An 18039-nucleotide genomic window follows, 5' to 3' on the forward strand; every position below is an offset into this window, starting at 1 on the left:
GCTAGTTCCTGGCGCACATACTCACAAACTATTGCATAACATTAGCAGCGAGCGTTAAGAAGTGTAGCTTAACCCAATTTATTTGTCAACTATACAGCGGACGGAAGAAAGGCGCCAGCGCGGGGCCGAGAAACGTTTATCAGCGATGCTAATAAATTCCGACAAACATATATTGGAGCCGGAACGCAACAAACGGAACGGAGCCGAAGCGAAACAAGTGTTTCAACCTCTCTCTCTCTTTCTCTTTCTCTTTCTATGTGCGAAGAGCGGTCCCACCCTAAGCACCTGCTTCCAAACGAAGACATACACACGTTCACTTCCGGGTGGAAGCGAATAATTAACTTCTCACATATTTTTCCACTTCTACAACGCACCACACTGAGTGCCTCCAGATTTCCGCGTTCCAGCAGCGTTCTAAGTATGCGAGAGTGAGATCTAAACATGTGGTCGCGGGGAAACCCGGGAGTCTAGTGCCGTGGCTCGTAGGCCACTCCAACTGGCCTGGTTCTGGCGCTATGGGCCTAAAAGGCGAACTAGCAGCCTCTGTACGCTATAACCCGAGCGTGCCCGAGCTAGGCGCTTAGTTGGCTAGCCTTTTCACGGTGGCCATGGTGCGTGCACACTCCAGCTACAGTCCACCACCTCCCAGGGGTGAAAGTTTCCCGGACGTGGAACGGATTTCTAAGCGCGAGAACGGATATAAATTAGCCATTTTCCACTTTCCGCTCGACGGCGCGGTTGTGTCGAGGCTGGAACCGGGATTTCCGGTCGTGGAGTGGAGCAACCGACTGGTGCGCCTTGTTAGTGTTGCGGACGCCGACGCGTGGAGTCACGTTGGAATGCGTTCCTCGCGGAAAGTTTCTCTACACCGCGCGACGCTCTCACTCCTAATTAATTCGCGGAAAAGTGCATTCCTCGTTCCTGGCCGTCGTCGTCGTTGGCCACCGTGCACGTCACTGCGTGCGTCACGGGCACGGGCATGGTGTTGGTGCCAAACCACGCCGAAGCGCGTTGCCTCCTGATGGCCAAGAGTTACGCCCTGCGTACTTTGTGGCTAATTTTGAGTAATTTTTCCGGTCAATCATAGCAGTCTGGGCTCGCAGGATGGATGCTTGTGCTGCTTGTAGGTGAAACCTGTAGCGCCCCATTCCTAGGCTAGGTGCGAGAATTGCTGTCCGTTTCCACCCTGACAGGCCTTAATTTGGTGATGAGTGACTGGATTGTTGGCGCTAAATGGAGTGTGACGGGCGCGCTATTAGCCAGTGGCACTTCGTCCTGTAACAATCGGAGGGAGGTTCTCTCTTGGTTGCACTCAGGGTTGTCGATTGTCACGTTAAATAAGGTGACATGCAATACGTGACACAGACTTTGCTTTAAATTACGTTCTTCGTCGGTTTTTATTTGTTTGCGCATGGATCATTTCTGGCGCAAGATTTTGTAACAAGTTTATCCACCCCTGCCACAAATGACTGTTTTGGCTTTTTTCACCCAACAACTAAGTAAACAAATAACAAGTCATACACCAATAGCTTCGTTTTGCGTGATTTACGCACATTACTCGATTATTTCTAAAATAACATTTTGTTTTTAACATGCGTGACAATCTTTTTCGATATGATGATTATAAATTAAGTGAAAGGTGTCTGATTCACCTGAAACAATGAGCTAAGTGTGCTAGAAGTAAGCATAAGTCTTTGCCAGTAAAATATTGTAAACACGTTTTATCAACTAAAACAATTGGAACCAGATATCAATCATGAGTGTGTGTGTGTGTTCAAAAATGAGTATTGAAAGATCGAAATCTTCAGATCCATCAAATCAGATTGAACAAAGTAGGAAGCAAGGAGGACGTAACTAAACTTTATTAGCTATTCGTAGAAAAAATATGAGCATCAAAGAAACCAATTAATGAGCGTTTAATTACTATGAATAAGATCAGGAAAATAAGAAAAAAAAAGTTGAATTGAGAGAAATATTCTGAGTACAATGTCAATAAACGGCATTTGGCGTCAAGATGGCGCACGATGTATGTGCAATAATATGTAGCACTGTAGGTCTTTACTTGCCTATAGGCATGATCATCAATTTACCAGAGCATCGCGCTAAACTTTACGGAGAAGTAGTTTGTCAAATAACATGATTTAAGAAAATCCAACTGCGATGATTTGTCAAAGTAGATGGTCAGCAAAAAGACGAAATTACCCTTGAAAATAACCTTTGTAATCGCCACACTAAAACCAGCAAAGCCTCGAACCAGATAAATCAATGAATTTAGTCTCACAAAACTTTAGTGGACATATTCGTTTCATTAATTCTAAATCCTCCTACGTACAGCCCGATTTACCGCACACCCCCCGAAATGCATTTCCGATAACAACAATGGATTGTGGAAGCCGGATGGACTTTAAACATAGTATAAATCACAACGAATTATCGCTCATATCGTTACCCCGGCTGAACATCCACCAGATGTTCGTGGCTATCCCCAACAACAACAACAACGACAACAACTTCAACAAATACATCCACAGTACCCTCATAAAGCTCACGCACTCAGTAAAGTATTAAAGCATCCGGCGGCTCTCAGTAAGGTGTGCCCGGTTGGTTGGCTGGTTGGCTGACCACGTCCGGTTTGCCAGCCGGAAATGTAGGCCAGTCGGTCCCGTGCCGTGTGTCGCCGACGTCAGCCATAAAATGGACAGCCGATAAATTTGGCAACTAATGCAAACACCCAATAAACCATCCCTTGGATGATCCCTTGTTTACACACTCCCGCACACCAGCACCCGCACTCGTACTTTGATCAAATAAGAAGAAAAAAGGGGGATCGCTGGGCACCCTTTGCTGGACTTACGAGAGCAACAGGAGCAGCCGCTCGCTGGGCGTCACGGGGGATGAGCACGAACACGGGAGTCATCAAAAAGGTGGTCGGGTCGGTTGGGAAATAAAATGTTTAAAATTACATCGGACAATAATCATAAATAGGTCCGTTCACCGGGTCCGGCGATGACAACGACGACGGTCTGGTCCTATCTCTGCCTGCGTGAGGATGTGCGTGAGACCCCAAGGGGGTGGCACCTGAAGGACTGAGGACATAGTGTATTTTGATCCACGTGCGGGATGAGGTGATAAAGTTAAATTAATATGTGTTTGTGAGAATAAATCTTCCCTCGAGACGGAACTGGCTTCGTGTGAGAGTCACATCGCGGTGGCTTCGGGAGGCCAACCTCGACAGCTGACAGAAGGAACCCGAAAGAAGACGTCCCCTATGGGTTGAGCCGTGGGTTCGTGAGCGTGAGTGAGTCGTTTATCACCGGAGCATCAACAGGAGCAGTGCAGCCAGCGGTTCCGTGACGACCATATTCGACGCCAAGGAACGACACAATGCTCTCAATAAGGAGTCGTCACTTTATGACACACTCGCCACCACCACCATTGCCGGTTCATTGCCAGTGAGAAAATCATCATAAACCGTTTACCGTCTAACGACAAGCGCCACATTTGCCGCTTCAGGTACACCGTTAATACCTTTGGCAGGAGGAGCCGTCTCGTCTCCATTTCTCGGGACCTTCGCTCACCAGAGGGAGGAGGGGCATGCCATATTTTGACAAATTTATGAATGTCCCACGACTGTACACGACCGTGTTGCTGGTGGTGGTGGTGGCCCGGCGCGAAGGTTTTTATTTCGTCAGAGGTGCACGAAACGACAGACGCGTCGGGAGTTTATTATTAATTTGTTCATGTTTTTTGCAGCCGAGAGATGGCGGATGATAAACTTGTAAACCGTCTGGATGACTCCCAGCATCGTGTCGAGGTGTTTAGTAAACGAACAGTATGGCGTAGCGAGCGGAATATGAGCTGCGCGCTGGGGTACGTACCTGGTTTTCACTTCCTTTGACTGCCATTCGGAATGTTTGTCGAAGCTGATTAGGATGGCGGCAATTTCCTGCAAAGAGACAATGAGAGGACGGATTAAAGAACCTGTTGTCGTTAAACGGGAATGATTCGAAATGACGAGGTGGTTCTGGAAGACAGTTTGTTATTTGTTGATAATGCTAGATGATATCAGATGTTGAGATAGAATTCATTCCAATTTCTAAAGATTCCCCCTTCGACTGCTTTGAATGTTGTGCAAAAAGTAGCCAAACTTCTAGCTTAATGGGGGCAAAGGTATTTAATTCTTTTAAATCCACATTTACTTATCTCTTCAAGGGCGTGTGTGTGGAATTTTTAAATCAAACGATGCAAAACTGACTATAATATTGAATTTTGAAAAACTACCTCTCATATATGACTCGCTGATTCTCGTTTTATTGAAGAAGTTTTCCCAAAACCTACGGTTGCAAAGTCTGTTCTCTCAAATTTTACGTTTAAAAAAAACTACTGTACCGACAGATTTGAAATTTTGAACACTTAATCTGTACTGCATTATTTGCCAGGTATCCCCGTAGAGTTTTCATAAAAAAAATTAATACCTTTGTTTTAAACGTAAAAAGCATATCTTTTTCAACTTCTAACTGCTAAAAATATTGGAAATTTCATACTCGATCTCGACCTAAATTTTTAATCACCTAAATAACTGTTCACTGAAAAAGGGGATTTTGGCAGACTCGCCTTTTTAGATTGGATGCTATGATCGTAGTTTTCGTAACAAATCTTCCCCAAAATATGAACAAATTTTCATGAAAAGTTCTCATTTATAAATGGTCGTTACAAAAACAAAGTGAATAGTTTTATTTGGAAGAAGAAACTGAGCCGTTTTTGGTCCGAATTAAACGTTCCATCACCTGAAGAAATCAAATTTTTAATTGTTTTGTGTCATTCGAATGATAAGAATAGGAAGAACTCGTAAACCTAATGTTCGGTTCGTCTCATCGACGGGCATTCAGTTTACTGTTTTGTTTATCACCCTTCACGTCACTCGACCAGAACTCGGTTCATTTGTAACTCGGTCGGTCTGTCGGTCGGTCGTGTGATGCGAAGCAACTTGTATTTCACTCCCCCTTCCCCATTTCCCAAACTGACAAACGACACGAAAACTCCCACGCCTAGCGACAGCAACAGCAGCAGCAGCCACGACCGTTGCGCAGCTTTTTCCACGCGCGGATCTCGAATCTCGAACGCCAACCTCAAGCCATCCCGTTCACTCGCTAGCGCCATTCATTCGCCTTCTTTTTTCTCCAGCTGCCAGCCCATCATCATCATCATCATCCTCATGCTGCTGCCGCGTGTGAATGTGCTATCAGTACGCCCACTACGCGGAGACCCACTGGCACGGCAGGAGGGAAAATTCCGGTTCGTTTCTTTCCCATTTTCCCATCCATTCTTAGTTTTCCAGCTACTCGACAGAAGCGAACGAAGAAGCACAGAACTGCGCGATGCAAAGGACGCGCGTGCTTCGTAGTAGTCGTCGTCCTCTACCCGTAGCCGTTATCAACCCAGCGCTCGAGGGGTGGTGGGTGGTCTCTTCGTGCTCGAGTAGCAGCAGCAGTGGCAGCAGTGGCAGCAGCTTTTTCCCACGGTCACGGTCTCACTCACTCGCATCGGAGCATCGCTGTCGTCGTTTCTTTTCAGCGAAGGACCTTTTGCAGCAACCGAACCGAAACAGGCCAGCAAGCTTTCGGCCTAAGCACCTCCACCCTCGATGGTGTGGTGTTATCTTTAGCTCACTCGCTCACCGGATCCACCGACCCCGATGGTCTCTTTCTCTCATTCTTTTTCGCTTCTGTACGGAGCTTGCGCGCATCCTAGAAAGAAACCCGGGCCCTGGCCCTGGCTCGGCCCCGGGATAACGATCGTGCTACTTCCCCGATTTCCACGGGCACGTACGCGGGGGACCTGTTTTGCGTGGGTGTTCGAACAGAAAGAACCGAGCAAAAAGGGGGCCGCGAGAATCTAATTATTATCTGCCGGTGCTACGGGGTAAAAACGAGAAACCGTTCGCGATTTCCGGTTTTTCGCTCGGAAACCTCTTCTATCGTCCTTTTTTCTTGTTGGTGGGGCATTAAATTTATGTTGCCCCTGGAATTCACACACACACACACACACACACACACACACACACGCAGAGGGAGAAAAAGATATTTCTCTTTCTAGCTTATCTTATCGCTATTCCACCCTGTTGGACAAGGTGATGCGATTGGATAGGAAGCACTGGAGTCTTTGGGCCGCTTTTCCACCTTCCAAACGGCCCACTGCAACGGTGGGCGTGGGAAGCGGCTCACGCTACGGGTTCACGATCGCGATTCGCGCGCCTGATAAGCAAAAATGCAATATGCACACAATGGTATCACCCGCTTTCTTCTACTCCTTTGTTGCCTTTATCTTAGATTTCCCTTTAGTTTGGGTCCTGGTTTGGGTTATGATCCGTGAGCGAGGTTTTTACTGCGAACCATTTGGCCTCGAGCGTTTTACGAGGCCAGCCAGCCAGTGTCGTGAACCATCTGCTTTGCGCTGAGGCGGATTTTGTGGAGTTTTCCGACAATTTAAAGGACATTTACTTGGGGCTGAGTTGCTGCTGCTACGAGCATGAAATTCAATCTCACCAAATGGTTTTCGACGACAACGAAGACAACGACGACTATCTGCGTGCCCTCCATGCAACTGCATTCGTCGGGCATTCCGCTCTTGTAACCGCTTGTTGCTGGCCATAACCACTGGCACTCTGGGAGACACTGTGGGTTTGGTGCTGAGGGATTCTGGTGGTTCTGGGCAAAAGGATGCTAATGAGATGCAAACGACAACGTGTACTAACAATGGTCCTCGTTCCTGGTCCATTCCAAGACGCGAAACCAAAGAGCAATGAAGCGCGATACAAAAGGGAAATTTTTCATCGCTTTTTTTCGTCCTTTGGCAACATACGGATGGTACCGCGGATGGAGAACAGAGGATTTTCATGTTTGCAATCGGGTAAATTGAATGAAATCGAGCAATCTTTTCTTGAGCCGGAACAAGCTGTCTACCGAGATGGGAGATAGCTGGAGATGTAACGAGCGCGTGTTCGCTTGCAAAGCTCGTCCTTACATGGCAGTAGTGCTGCTGCTGCTTCTTCTGGTAGTATCGCTTATCGTATTGCGATGTAAGCTTCATGTTAATGTTTGAACGTTCTGGCGACTTCTCAAGCGCAACTCGAATGCATTTGAGTTCTAATGGATAACTTTTCATTTCTCTATCCCATTAATGCGTTCCGTTTAATGTTGATGCACAGCAAAGCGAGTGGTCCATTCGCTTGCTGAACACTACAACGAAATGGCGTCTTGCGATCATTGTTTGAAACAATACTCACATAAGAACATTAAAGACGAAGTTTGTCAATGGAATTTGTACGAAAACCCCTGAATGTATACCCTAAACTTGCTGTCCTTCGATATAAAAGAAAAATGCACGTAAGGATGTTTCCCCTTTCCCGTTGGTGATTTCAACTTGGTTTGCAGAAAATGAAAGCCATCGCGCACAACGTGACACCAAGCACGCAGGGACCACAACAGCACAAACGACAATAAACCCAGCAGCAAATAGGACCCCGAAAGAAGCGGCGGACAGAAAAAAAACCTGGCTTTAGAGGAAAAGGTTGAGCTCGGCATTTTCCTAAATTACTGTGTGTGTGTGAGTGTGAGTGTGCAAAAGGGAACGAATCGCTCACCTCGTCTTTCTCGAGACGAACTTTTGCAACGCGGGACTCTTCCGTCCGCGAACGACCAGGCACCGAAGGCACTCTCGATTGCACAAGCACAAGCAGCTGCCCCCGGGCTCAATAAAACGCGCTCCGGCCTCGTGGCGGTCACGCTGGTGAGATGGAATTTAAGCCGAAACTGGAACCGAGACGAATCGGAGGAGAAGAAGGAACAGCAGGAGGAAAATAACAAATTTCAGCAAACAACACATAACCACTTGAAAGAATTGCTTCGCTTGGCGGAATGTGAAATTGGCAGAAGTGCATTTGCTGCGCTCGTTCCGGTGGTGGTGGTGGTGTGCATGTCTATTTGGAGTTGTTGCTACACCACGTTCCTGCACACACACACGCCCTGGCCGGTGCAAGAAGACAAATTCGATCCAGCAGAGTCCCCTCGCCAAAAAAATCGTCGGAAAAACATTAAAATTGCATCGCCCTCCACCGAAGAAACTATTTCTTATCCCCTTTTTTCTTTCACTTCCATGGTTGGTTAGGAACTCGATTGCATTCCCTTTGGCAAGTGATTTGTAGAAAAGGGGAGAAACGATTCTGAAACGTTTAAGAAGTTCTGTTCTATCTTAGAGAAGAGGAAAGAACATTTTGAAAGAGATCTTGAAGTTCTTCGGTACTACAGAACGAACAGCAACAGCCATTAGCAATCGATCATAGGAGCCACAGAATGTTGAATGTTTACCGAAATGAAAGCGCTCCTAAAATTGTGTAATACAGCTTGCATATAGAGAGTGAAAAGCACAAAATACTCATCGACTAATACGGCGACGGTTTACGACAAAACATGAACCTCCGAGGTCACCTCACTTACTCCATCATAAACGAAATCCCGAACCGTAACGATCTGCTAGCAAGAGGACCCTTCCCCCCTCCCGAGATGATGATAATAGCCAAACAACGGCCATAACCATTTTTGGCCCACGTTGGAACACACAAACGGCGGATATGCCTTCATTGGACCGGAAGGAATGAGGTTTTGGGAGAATGTCTTCACCGTCCCCATTGGCCGAGCGTCTGGCGACGTCTCGCACATATTCCATTTGAGGCATTTTCCTCCCAGGTGGTGGTGGTGCTGGTGGCATGTTGGAGGAGGAAAATCCCAAGCCAAATATCCGTCTACTACCTGCCCGTAGCATCTCCGATGTTATAGCTAGACATAGGATGGGCCCTCTGGCACACATTCGCACATAATAGAGCGCCGGCCCTGAATGATGTCCAATAAAATTTAATGTATGATTATATTAAAACCATCTTATTGTTTTTATGGATTTTATAAATCTGATAAACCCATCCCATCCTCTCCAAAGAGTGCCAAGACTCGCCAACTGGGGATCCGGGAAAATGCTTTGTGCGATGTCGTTTTGCATTCGTTTTCCAACCCATTCGCCAATTCTTCGTCGCGTCACCTATTTACAAATTTCATCCCCTTCGGAAGGTTCGGCATCCTTTCTTCTGGATTACGCAACCAACACTGAACGCCATTATCGTTTTCCACCGGCTTTATGGCCGGCTTTGGTGTTTGAATCAAGTTGTTCTCTTTGATTTCGAGTGACATTTGAAGGATCTAATGCCATCTTCATTCTTAGGCAGGTACACCAAATGGAGAATGTTTGAACGAAATGTTGATTCCCGATGTGTTGATTGCAGACCACCTTCAACACGATGGTGGAGTGGCCAAAGACGTTGATGAGCGGCATGATTTTATTTGCGTTTCATCTTTATATGATCCACAAAAGTCCTAGAGGCTCGCCTGCAGTTTGCGATGACCTCTAGCAAATTGCAAATAGGAATCGATCGGAATGACACCGGCCATCGGACGTCTTAATTCCGGATCGGGCGTAGCAGCAGCAGCGAATGCGCATGCTGATCAGAATGTTAATATGCCGTCGCTTTTGCTCGCTGGCCTGATTTGCTGGCCACTGGGGACTGGCCGGAATCGGTGTGAAATGAATTTCAATTACGCCAAGGCAAAGCGCATCCGAATTTGGCACGTTTTAGTTGTGCAAACTGGATTAGGAACTGCTTTTTCGGTTCGTTTCCGTACAGACCTCCCATTCTTGTGACTTAAAGAGAACCAAAAAGATTGAAGCGATTGACGTAAAAATACGATCCACGACGTCTCCCTCGGTCTCGGTTTGACTCGATTCGGATTCGACGGATGGATGAACGGCGGAGCGGCTTTTAGCGGTCGTTTTTTCCCGGACGATCATAATGTAAGGTTACAATTATCACTTATCAGCATGGCAATCACAGCGGAATTATGTTAATTCCCCTTCGAGTCGAGCGTAATATGGCGACTCGCCTTTCTCCGTTCGCCTTGCTTGCTGCCTAATGAATGGAAAATTTGTTCGATTCTGACCTCCCTCCACGCGCGTTCACCGAGTACCTCGTAACAGTAACCGGGGGATTACCATAAAATCCTGAGCTGTGTGTGTGTGTGTGTGTGGAGTTGTGGACCACGAGGGTTTTCCTGGAGCCGGACTTGGTGCGGTATGAGGGGTAGCTTATCGAAAACGATATAATCACTTTATCCAGATCGAGCGCAAGGCTGCTCCCTGGCTGGTGCTTGGTTGGAAGCGATGGAAAGCGTGAAAAGGCACGGTTCCGATTCGTGCGCTCACCACCCCGCACTACCAGTCGGTTCCAGTGCTCTCTCTCCCTCTCTCTCGACCGTGATAATTATCGAAAAATGCCATAAAAATTACCACGATTGCACTAAGCCTTCCTGGCGTGGTTGGTACTCATTCGTTCGTCCAGCCAGCTCACAATGCTGCTAATGATTTTATGGTGCGATTATTGAATTTGATCATAAAGTTTGGTTTTACTGTCTTTACACGTTGAGCGCCATGTTATCCGTGTTTCGGGAAGACAGCGACAATGTGCTCGTCAGGTTATGACATCCACAATATGAGTGACAGCAAGTTTGAGTTGAGATGCAATACAACAAGCTTGGAAGCATATTCAAGAAGATTGGGATATGGACGTGGTAATTAAATCCAATGAAGCCACTTTTTTGCCGTATCTTTCAACCCGTTTTATATAAATTCAATTTCTGGTTTTGATAGATTTTTATGTAGTCAAAATCATGAATAAAACCATTTGGTGTAATTATAATTTTGCGATTTCAGACTTGTTTTCGACCAAATACGATATACGCGCTGCCAACTTTCTTACGCTTCTTCTTTTAAATATTTTAAAGTAGCATAACTAACTTAATTACCCAAACTCCCAATTTACTGAAAAATCTTGTTGGTTCTTTATTGTCAACCTGGTTTTTAACCAATGTTGGGTCTGTATTTTGCCATGCAAAATAATACCTTATGCTACTGTATAGATTTTTATCGGAATTAATCAATCTCACCAAGGTTTTTCGAGATCATTTGCTCTAAAATAGCTTTTTTAACATTTTTTCTAAACAAATGATAGAATTACAGACAGACAAGGAGTTTAAGCTCTGATCCTAATCATTGCTACAATATTAAGTTGGAATAACAAAGTGTAGCACTTGTAATCGGTGATTGCATTTTCATTGATCATTTTCCATAAATAGAGGAACAAAAATATGATTCCAATTCATATAATATAGCCAAACAAATGTAGATTTTTCATTATACTTAGGAAAATAAATATGACCCCGCCCGTATTATTTCAATAAAAAAATGTGTATTTGCTTAGCAAAACCTAATCAGCTAAACAAATAAATCGAATGATGTACCATCGAATGTTATCGAATAACATTCAAGTCAAAGTATACGATAACGAGTTGCAGGAGAATGTTTATGTCCAAATGCGAGTAACGTTCAACATGTTCAAAAAGAAACAATATGCTTTTTAACAATGATTCTTACACGGTTCTTTACACCGATACATGCACGTTCCGTGCTTTACACTCGACAGTACATCCCACCCTGACATTCTCGCTTCATTAGTGCTTCATTAGCCTGGCCCCAACCCGGCGTACGTCTTAGTAGAAGCCGACCCTTCCTAATCGGTTCTAATTTATAGTCATTTATCGTGATTCGCGGCAGAACGCTTCCTTCGGAGGAATTTCCCTCCAAAATGTGTCTTAATAAATTAACGGCGGCCGGGAAGTGCATGGTTCCTTGTGAACAACCCCTCGTGGAAAGGGATTATTGGGGCTGGAATTTTTCCCTCGCATCCATCCGCCGCCGCCTGCCGAAGAGCACCAGAAACGGAAGGGGCTGCGTTCTTTCCTGCCTTTCCCTTCCATTGGAAAAGTAGCTTTCACCTTTGATTGCACCGGTATTGGTGCGGGAACAAAGTGGAGCAAATCGTTCCGTTAAGGATAACGTTGATTGATTGCCTTAAAAATGGTCGATGGTTTTCTTTTTTTTCAGCTCAAAGAAGGAACTACGATTTGGGTAGTGGAAAGTGGTAGAAAATATGAGGTCAGCTCATTTTTAGGAAACAAATACCTACACCAATTCCCGTATCCCGGGTATCTCTTTAGCACGCACGCATAGCATGTGGCCAGTTTAGTTATTCTTTTTCGGTTAGACGGAGTGCCACAGCAACGCGCCAGCTTTTCGTCGTTTCGTCCGCTGACGACATCATGTCGCATACAATTTCTAACACCACAGCGCACCCAGACAGACCATTTGCCGGCGACGACCGATAGTAGCCGAGAATTGAGAAGAGATGAATGAAAAAAAGCGCCAGAAAAAAAGTGGGAACTACCGAGCCCAGAGACCAGGCAGAGCTGTCTCTGACAGTAAAAACAGCAAAAACCGAGAACCGTGTGACATGTCCGCGAGCATGTAGCGCTTGGCGGCGGCGGCAAAACAGAGTCGGAAATAGGTTCGCTTTGGCTCTTTGGCTGAAGTCGCAGGAAGATGAAGTTGCTATCCAGTGACAATTTTGGCCCAGGGTAAGTGTCACGAGTGTGTCTCTGTGTGTCTGTGTGTGTGTCCAGCTAATGGATGAACGAGAAGGACCGAGAAGTTGTGGAGTTTGAGGGCTTTTCACACATCCTGATGCCTCCCCGGAGAGCTTGTCTACCATGGCTAGTGATCGCATCCCACGGGCACAGCATGAGCACCGCTAGCTGGCGATTCCCGGGTGGTCCCCAGCATCGGCTCAGCATGCAACATGCCTCCCGTGAGGCACTGTTGGCACCTAAAACGGAACATCTCGCTCCATGTGTGTGCGTGTGTGTGTGTGTGTGTGTGTGTGTACTGTGAGGACAACGGACGCCAACAGGAATGCTACCAGCAGCAGCAGGAGAAGAAGAAGAAGAAGGATTGGCTCACGCCACGGCCAAACTTTATTTATTACATAATGAGAATTTTGATAAAAATCAAGTTGCACTTCCGCTTTGCACGTTGTAAATTTTCCACGGGCTGGCAGCTTCCGGTTTTCCCCCCGCTGATATTCCCTCTGGTATGTGTCGCTCTATTGTTTTTCCACGAGGTTCATGTCGGCGACGACGACGATGAAGTCGAGCGCATTTTTTTCAGTTTCTTGTTTGCTCTCCATCCACCGTATCACGAGTGTCCTTTTTGTATGCCACGGAGTGTGTGTGTGTGTGTGTGCCTGACTGGATAAAGATACCGTCGTTTGGCGACCGTTTGGCCCCAGAAACCAACGGCCACCAGCGGGACGATAAGGCGGATATGCTGGTGGACACACACATTGGCAAGTTCATAAATTTTGCATCGGACCATTGAGGTCAATTATGAGCTGTGGTTTCGACCATAAATTATTAGCAAAACAATGATTCCCGCCGTTCATTAGACCGCCTTCTGTGCTGGCCATGCTGTGCTGGGGTGCTGAATAGAAAGCATGATGAATAGAAAAACAATGAAGTGCTGAAATGCTTCACCATCAAGCGCGGTGTTGAGAGAGAGAGCAAATTGTTGTCAACGATGATCCCAGCGATTAATGGGCTGTTGACTAAAGAACTCGGTAACACCATTGTGGTGTGGTTTTACATGATGGAGGAACACAGATTGCCTTAATTAAGGTAGTAATCGTAGTTAAGACGATTGACCAATCGGAAAGGAAAGAGGAGTCTGACATCCTGTTAAGAAGACATTTTCTTCGATTACTTCTGGAGTATGGCTATGATTTACCAACTCCAACCAACAGAAAGATGCTGTAGAGTTCACTTCTTACACTCCTTGATTACAGGACGGAAGTCAATTAGGAGCATTCCAATTCCAAACCAGAAATCTGGTGTGAATATATCGCATGGTCATGGTTCTGTGACACTCCTCGAGGACCTCGAAGAAGTCTATCGTTGTAAGTCAATAGAAGGTAGTAAAAGTGTCTTTTGCATCGAATCTTGACCTATCCCCCTGTTCATGTCTACGTTACAGGGATCACCATTACCTCGAAGGACATTTCAACCATTCACACTCAAGACATACAGGAGTTCTCCTTCTGAAAGGAACGATTATGACCCATAATACATTGACATTAGTTGCCTGAGATCATTGCTTCAAAGCAATCACCAACCGTAACCTTCATAATTCCAACCGGATTGTCCGGACCGGTCGTCGTCGTGGTCGTCTGGTAAACAACTTCCAATGCTACTAAATAGACTTCCAGAGGTCTCCAGGTCTTCCATACTACGCATTCAACGCATTTCTTTACAACTTCTTGTACATCTACTGTCTACATCCTCGGCTCGAATGTGTGTCCGTGTCTGTCTGTGTGTGTTGGTACGATTCATTTTAATGTGTTTTTATATTTATATCCATTTTGCTTGATTACGGTTTGCTCTCGCTCTACTTGGACCTTGGGTTGTTTGTGTGTGTCTGTGTGTTTGTGCATAACGCTCACGATAACGACCAGACCACACCATACCACGTATGAGTAGTTCGACCGAACGCGGGCATAAAGCACCTCATGTCATCCATAAAAATTTGTCCCTTTTCTCGTCCGGTCGCTACTCCAGGACTCGCCACGACATTCCGGGATGTATAAATGTAGAAATGGTGTTTCCCACCCATCGTGGCAGCACTCGCGGGACTTGAGGCCACTGAGCTGAGCCGAATGGGTTTCCATAAATTAAGACATAATTCAACCCGGCGTTGACCGACGGTGGTCCGCGCTGTACACACATCTGTTCCCTCTTTGACCTTTTCTTGGCAAGCCGTTCCAAGGTTGGACTTTGAAAGGAAAGGGCTTTCGCGCGTTCCGGAAAGAAATGGAAAAAACAGTTCTGGCCGAAGGGAGAAAGATAAGATTAGCTCCCCCCCTGCCGACCGACCGGCCGGATGTCGCGCCATGGACGCCACTCAAAATCTGATTGAAGCCAAATCGCCCACCGCCCGTTTCGGGCCCGTTGTGTTGTCCGTGGCGAGCATATTTCACCCAAAATGTTTATGGAACCGCTCAACTGAAAATCACTTAACCTATCGGTGGATCGGTGGCCGAAGCCGAAAGCCGGCCGAGGGCCGAGTGCAAGAAAAGCCCATAAAAATCCGCCTGACAGGCGGTAGAGACTGTTGTCCTCCTCCCAGTTTGTCGAAGGTGGTCGTCCTAGCATCTTCACGCTCGATGGAAAGAAAAAGGGCGACGAAGAAGTTGAAAAAGAAGTTCGAAGATAAAAATTAACCTTCCTTTTGTTCGGAGGAAATTTATGGACCTTCTTCTCCAATGGTACCCGTCGTGCGAGCGTGACCCCGTCTCTGACGGCCACTTCCGAGCTTTAGAGTATCTCCCGGCCACGGGGTGCCAGGCGCCAACATCGCATCGTAGCAGACGAGAAAGCGAAGAGATAATGTTTTTGCGGGAATCTGGAGAGGTTTTTCTTTTCTAGATGTGGTGCGATAGTGCTAACGGAGCGTGTGTGTGTGTGTGTGTGTGTGTGTGTGTGTGTGTGTGTGTGTGTGTGTGTGTCTTATCGGATCTTGTGTTGTGAGCAGCAGTTTTGTTTAGACGGACGGTTTTTGTTGGCATCTTTCTTCTCTCCCCCTTTTTGGGGAAGCAACAATATTGCCGACGAACGAATGCCAAAGTCCTTTAAAATATTCAACTTTGAGCGCGCATTGCATTGCATGTAAGCATTTGAATGTAAGCATTTGAAGCAACAATGCTTTAAAAGCATTAAAGATGAAGGAACGTCGATGCCTGCCCGTGCTGTCGGAATCGTTGAAGTCTCTGCTCCTGCACGAGTGGAGCAAAAGTGCATTAATATCAAAAGAAACCCCAAACAGTGCCCATAATACATGACCTCGTACGTCGTGGTCATTCAATTTTCCACTATTCCACCTTTTCCGTTTTGCTGGAACACCATTTTTGCAGTGAAAACAGTCTTTGAAGCGATGGCAGAGCCCGATGTCCATATCTCGAATTCAGAGGTCGAAAAGAAATGTAAAGGCATATAGGAAGGTACAACGGGAGGTCGGAGCGACGCTGCAATCCACTTGGGTCCGATGTGTATAGCGTCCTTTCTCCAGTAGGTTCGCCTTTTATGTCCTCGCGTTCTTTGCCGCTCACTCGGTGGCCACATTTATTTATATTTTCTCTCCCAACCCGTCCGTCCTCACTTACTCGTACACTCAAACATATTTCAACGAATTTTATGCCTCAAGAAAACGAAAACCATTTCAATTTCGGTGTATTTTTACGATCGAATTAGAATAACTTAATTCGAAGCTAAACTTGCAGCGAACCGAGCGACCAGCCTACCGACCACAACTACTACGAAAGGAGCAGCATTATGGAGCAAAAAAGGGAATGGAACGGTGGAGGCGCACGGTTGATTACCTTATCTTGTTTGGTTCGTTTCCGTTTTCCGTTTCTCCGTTCGTGTTTTGGGCACGCGGCTTCCAGCTGGGAGACCTTTCTGGTCATCATCATCGTTCCGTCACTTTTTGACGTCGAATCGAAATTGAACCACGCCGCGTGTGCGCCCTTGTGGGTGGTAAAGGGCGGCCGTCTCGCGAGCTCATTTGCATTCGCTTCACGCGCCTCTCTCGGTCTCTCTCTCTCTCTCTCTCTATTTCGTTGTGAGCGTGTTCTGGCGAACTGTTGGAGACGCCGGGTGCGTGGTATTGGTAGACATCGGACACCTGAAGAGGCCCATCACGTGCGGCCATCCCTCTCCCATCAATACCAGCGGGAATCGACGAGATGGAGTCGAAGGATTACGACATCGACAGTGGCTCGCGAGCAGCTAGAAGGTCTCCTCTCCTTCTCCTCGTTCGAGATCGATGATGTTCGATGGAGGGTACATCGTACATCGTGCAAGTGCAAGACCGCGATTGCACTGCTTTTGGCGACAAACGGTACAAATCGAACGTTCCGATTGAACATCGGTTTTTGCTACAGGAAGTCGCAAAAAGTGACGATTAAGATTTGAATTTCCAAATGTCCAAAAAATGAATATCCACCCTGCAAGAAATTGCCGTATTGGCAGATTTTTCATGGAAAACCTAAGTCTAAAAATAAAATTGACTTATTTTTCGCTTCTGTTCTTATTTTGCATCATTTTGCTTTTTACATTTTGCAAAAAGACACACTACAAAAAAAAGTTATGTTACAAATAACCGAGTAATTAAGGAAAAGGTGCAATAAAGTTACTCCACCTACTAATTAAGGAAAAGGTGCAATAAAGTTACTCCACCTACTACAATACTGTTGTATTGCATTGTTTGCACATCGAAATAATACAGAAATCGTGTTTTTCTCCATTTCAACGGTGATTTGTGTTCTTTAATCTCAAGTGCATCTTTTGAGGATTAAACCTATCAATGGTTTAATCGTCAAAAATAATGGAGGTATGAACCTAAGTATCCAAAAAACCAATAGTTGGTCTTACAATAGATAGGTTTTCTATAAAAAAAAAATGCAAATCCAACGCTAAAACATCAATTTCTTGCAGGATGGATAAACTATCTTTGCACACTGTAAGTTTCATTAAAGCGTATCATCAAATGATTAAATTCATCTCATTAAATCATCAACTTTTTAAAAGGAATATCAACATAACTTTTATCGGGAAACTCTAAACGAATTGTGTTGAAAGTTATTTCAATGTTATTAAATATCCGGAACGTTATTTGAAATAACGGAAACATATTTAAATGTCTTGAAAGTGCCGAAGTGCCGCTAAAAGTCGGAGCAGCTCTGTCATGCTCATATGCAAATGAAATCCATCTAACATTCCATCTGAAGGATCGGTTTTCGATACAGCCTCGTCGCCTGCGATGTAAGTCAACTGGCAGGCAATGCCAAGAGACGAGGGAGAAAGACAGCCACGCACCATCCACTATCAGATGGTGCACCATCGGCGCGCACCAGTCTCTGCATCTGATGAATATGAACCCATTTAGTGACGAGTACTGCACTTGAGCTTAAACGATGAACTCATTTCGCAGAGTGTC

At 45.8% G+C, this 18039-nt stretch overlaps 1 protein-coding gene across 5 annotated transcripts in view; it reads right to left on the bottom strand.

Annotated features, from left to right (window-relative positions):
• Window positions 1-18039, bottom strand: part of LOC125958326 (serine-rich adhesin for platelets) — a 185108-nt gene that overhangs the window by 10584 nt on the left and 156485 nt on the right. For all 5 annotated transcript variants that reach the window (XM_049691602.1, XM_049691604.1, XM_049691606.1 and 2 more), the window contains exon 6: window positions 3879-3946. In XM_049691602.1, the coding sequence (XP_049547559.1) occupies window positions 3879-3946 (68 nt within the window). The remainder of the gene's footprint in view (window positions 1-3878; window positions 3947-18039) is intronic.

The sequence above is a fragment of the Anopheles darlingi genome, chromosome 3 (assembly GCF_943734745.1).
Source record: "Anopheles darlingi chromosome 3, idAnoDarlMG_H_01, whole genome shotgun sequence".
NCBI classification, from domain to species: domain Eukaryota; kingdom Metazoa; phylum Arthropoda; class Insecta; order Diptera; family Culicidae; genus Anopheles; species Anopheles darlingi.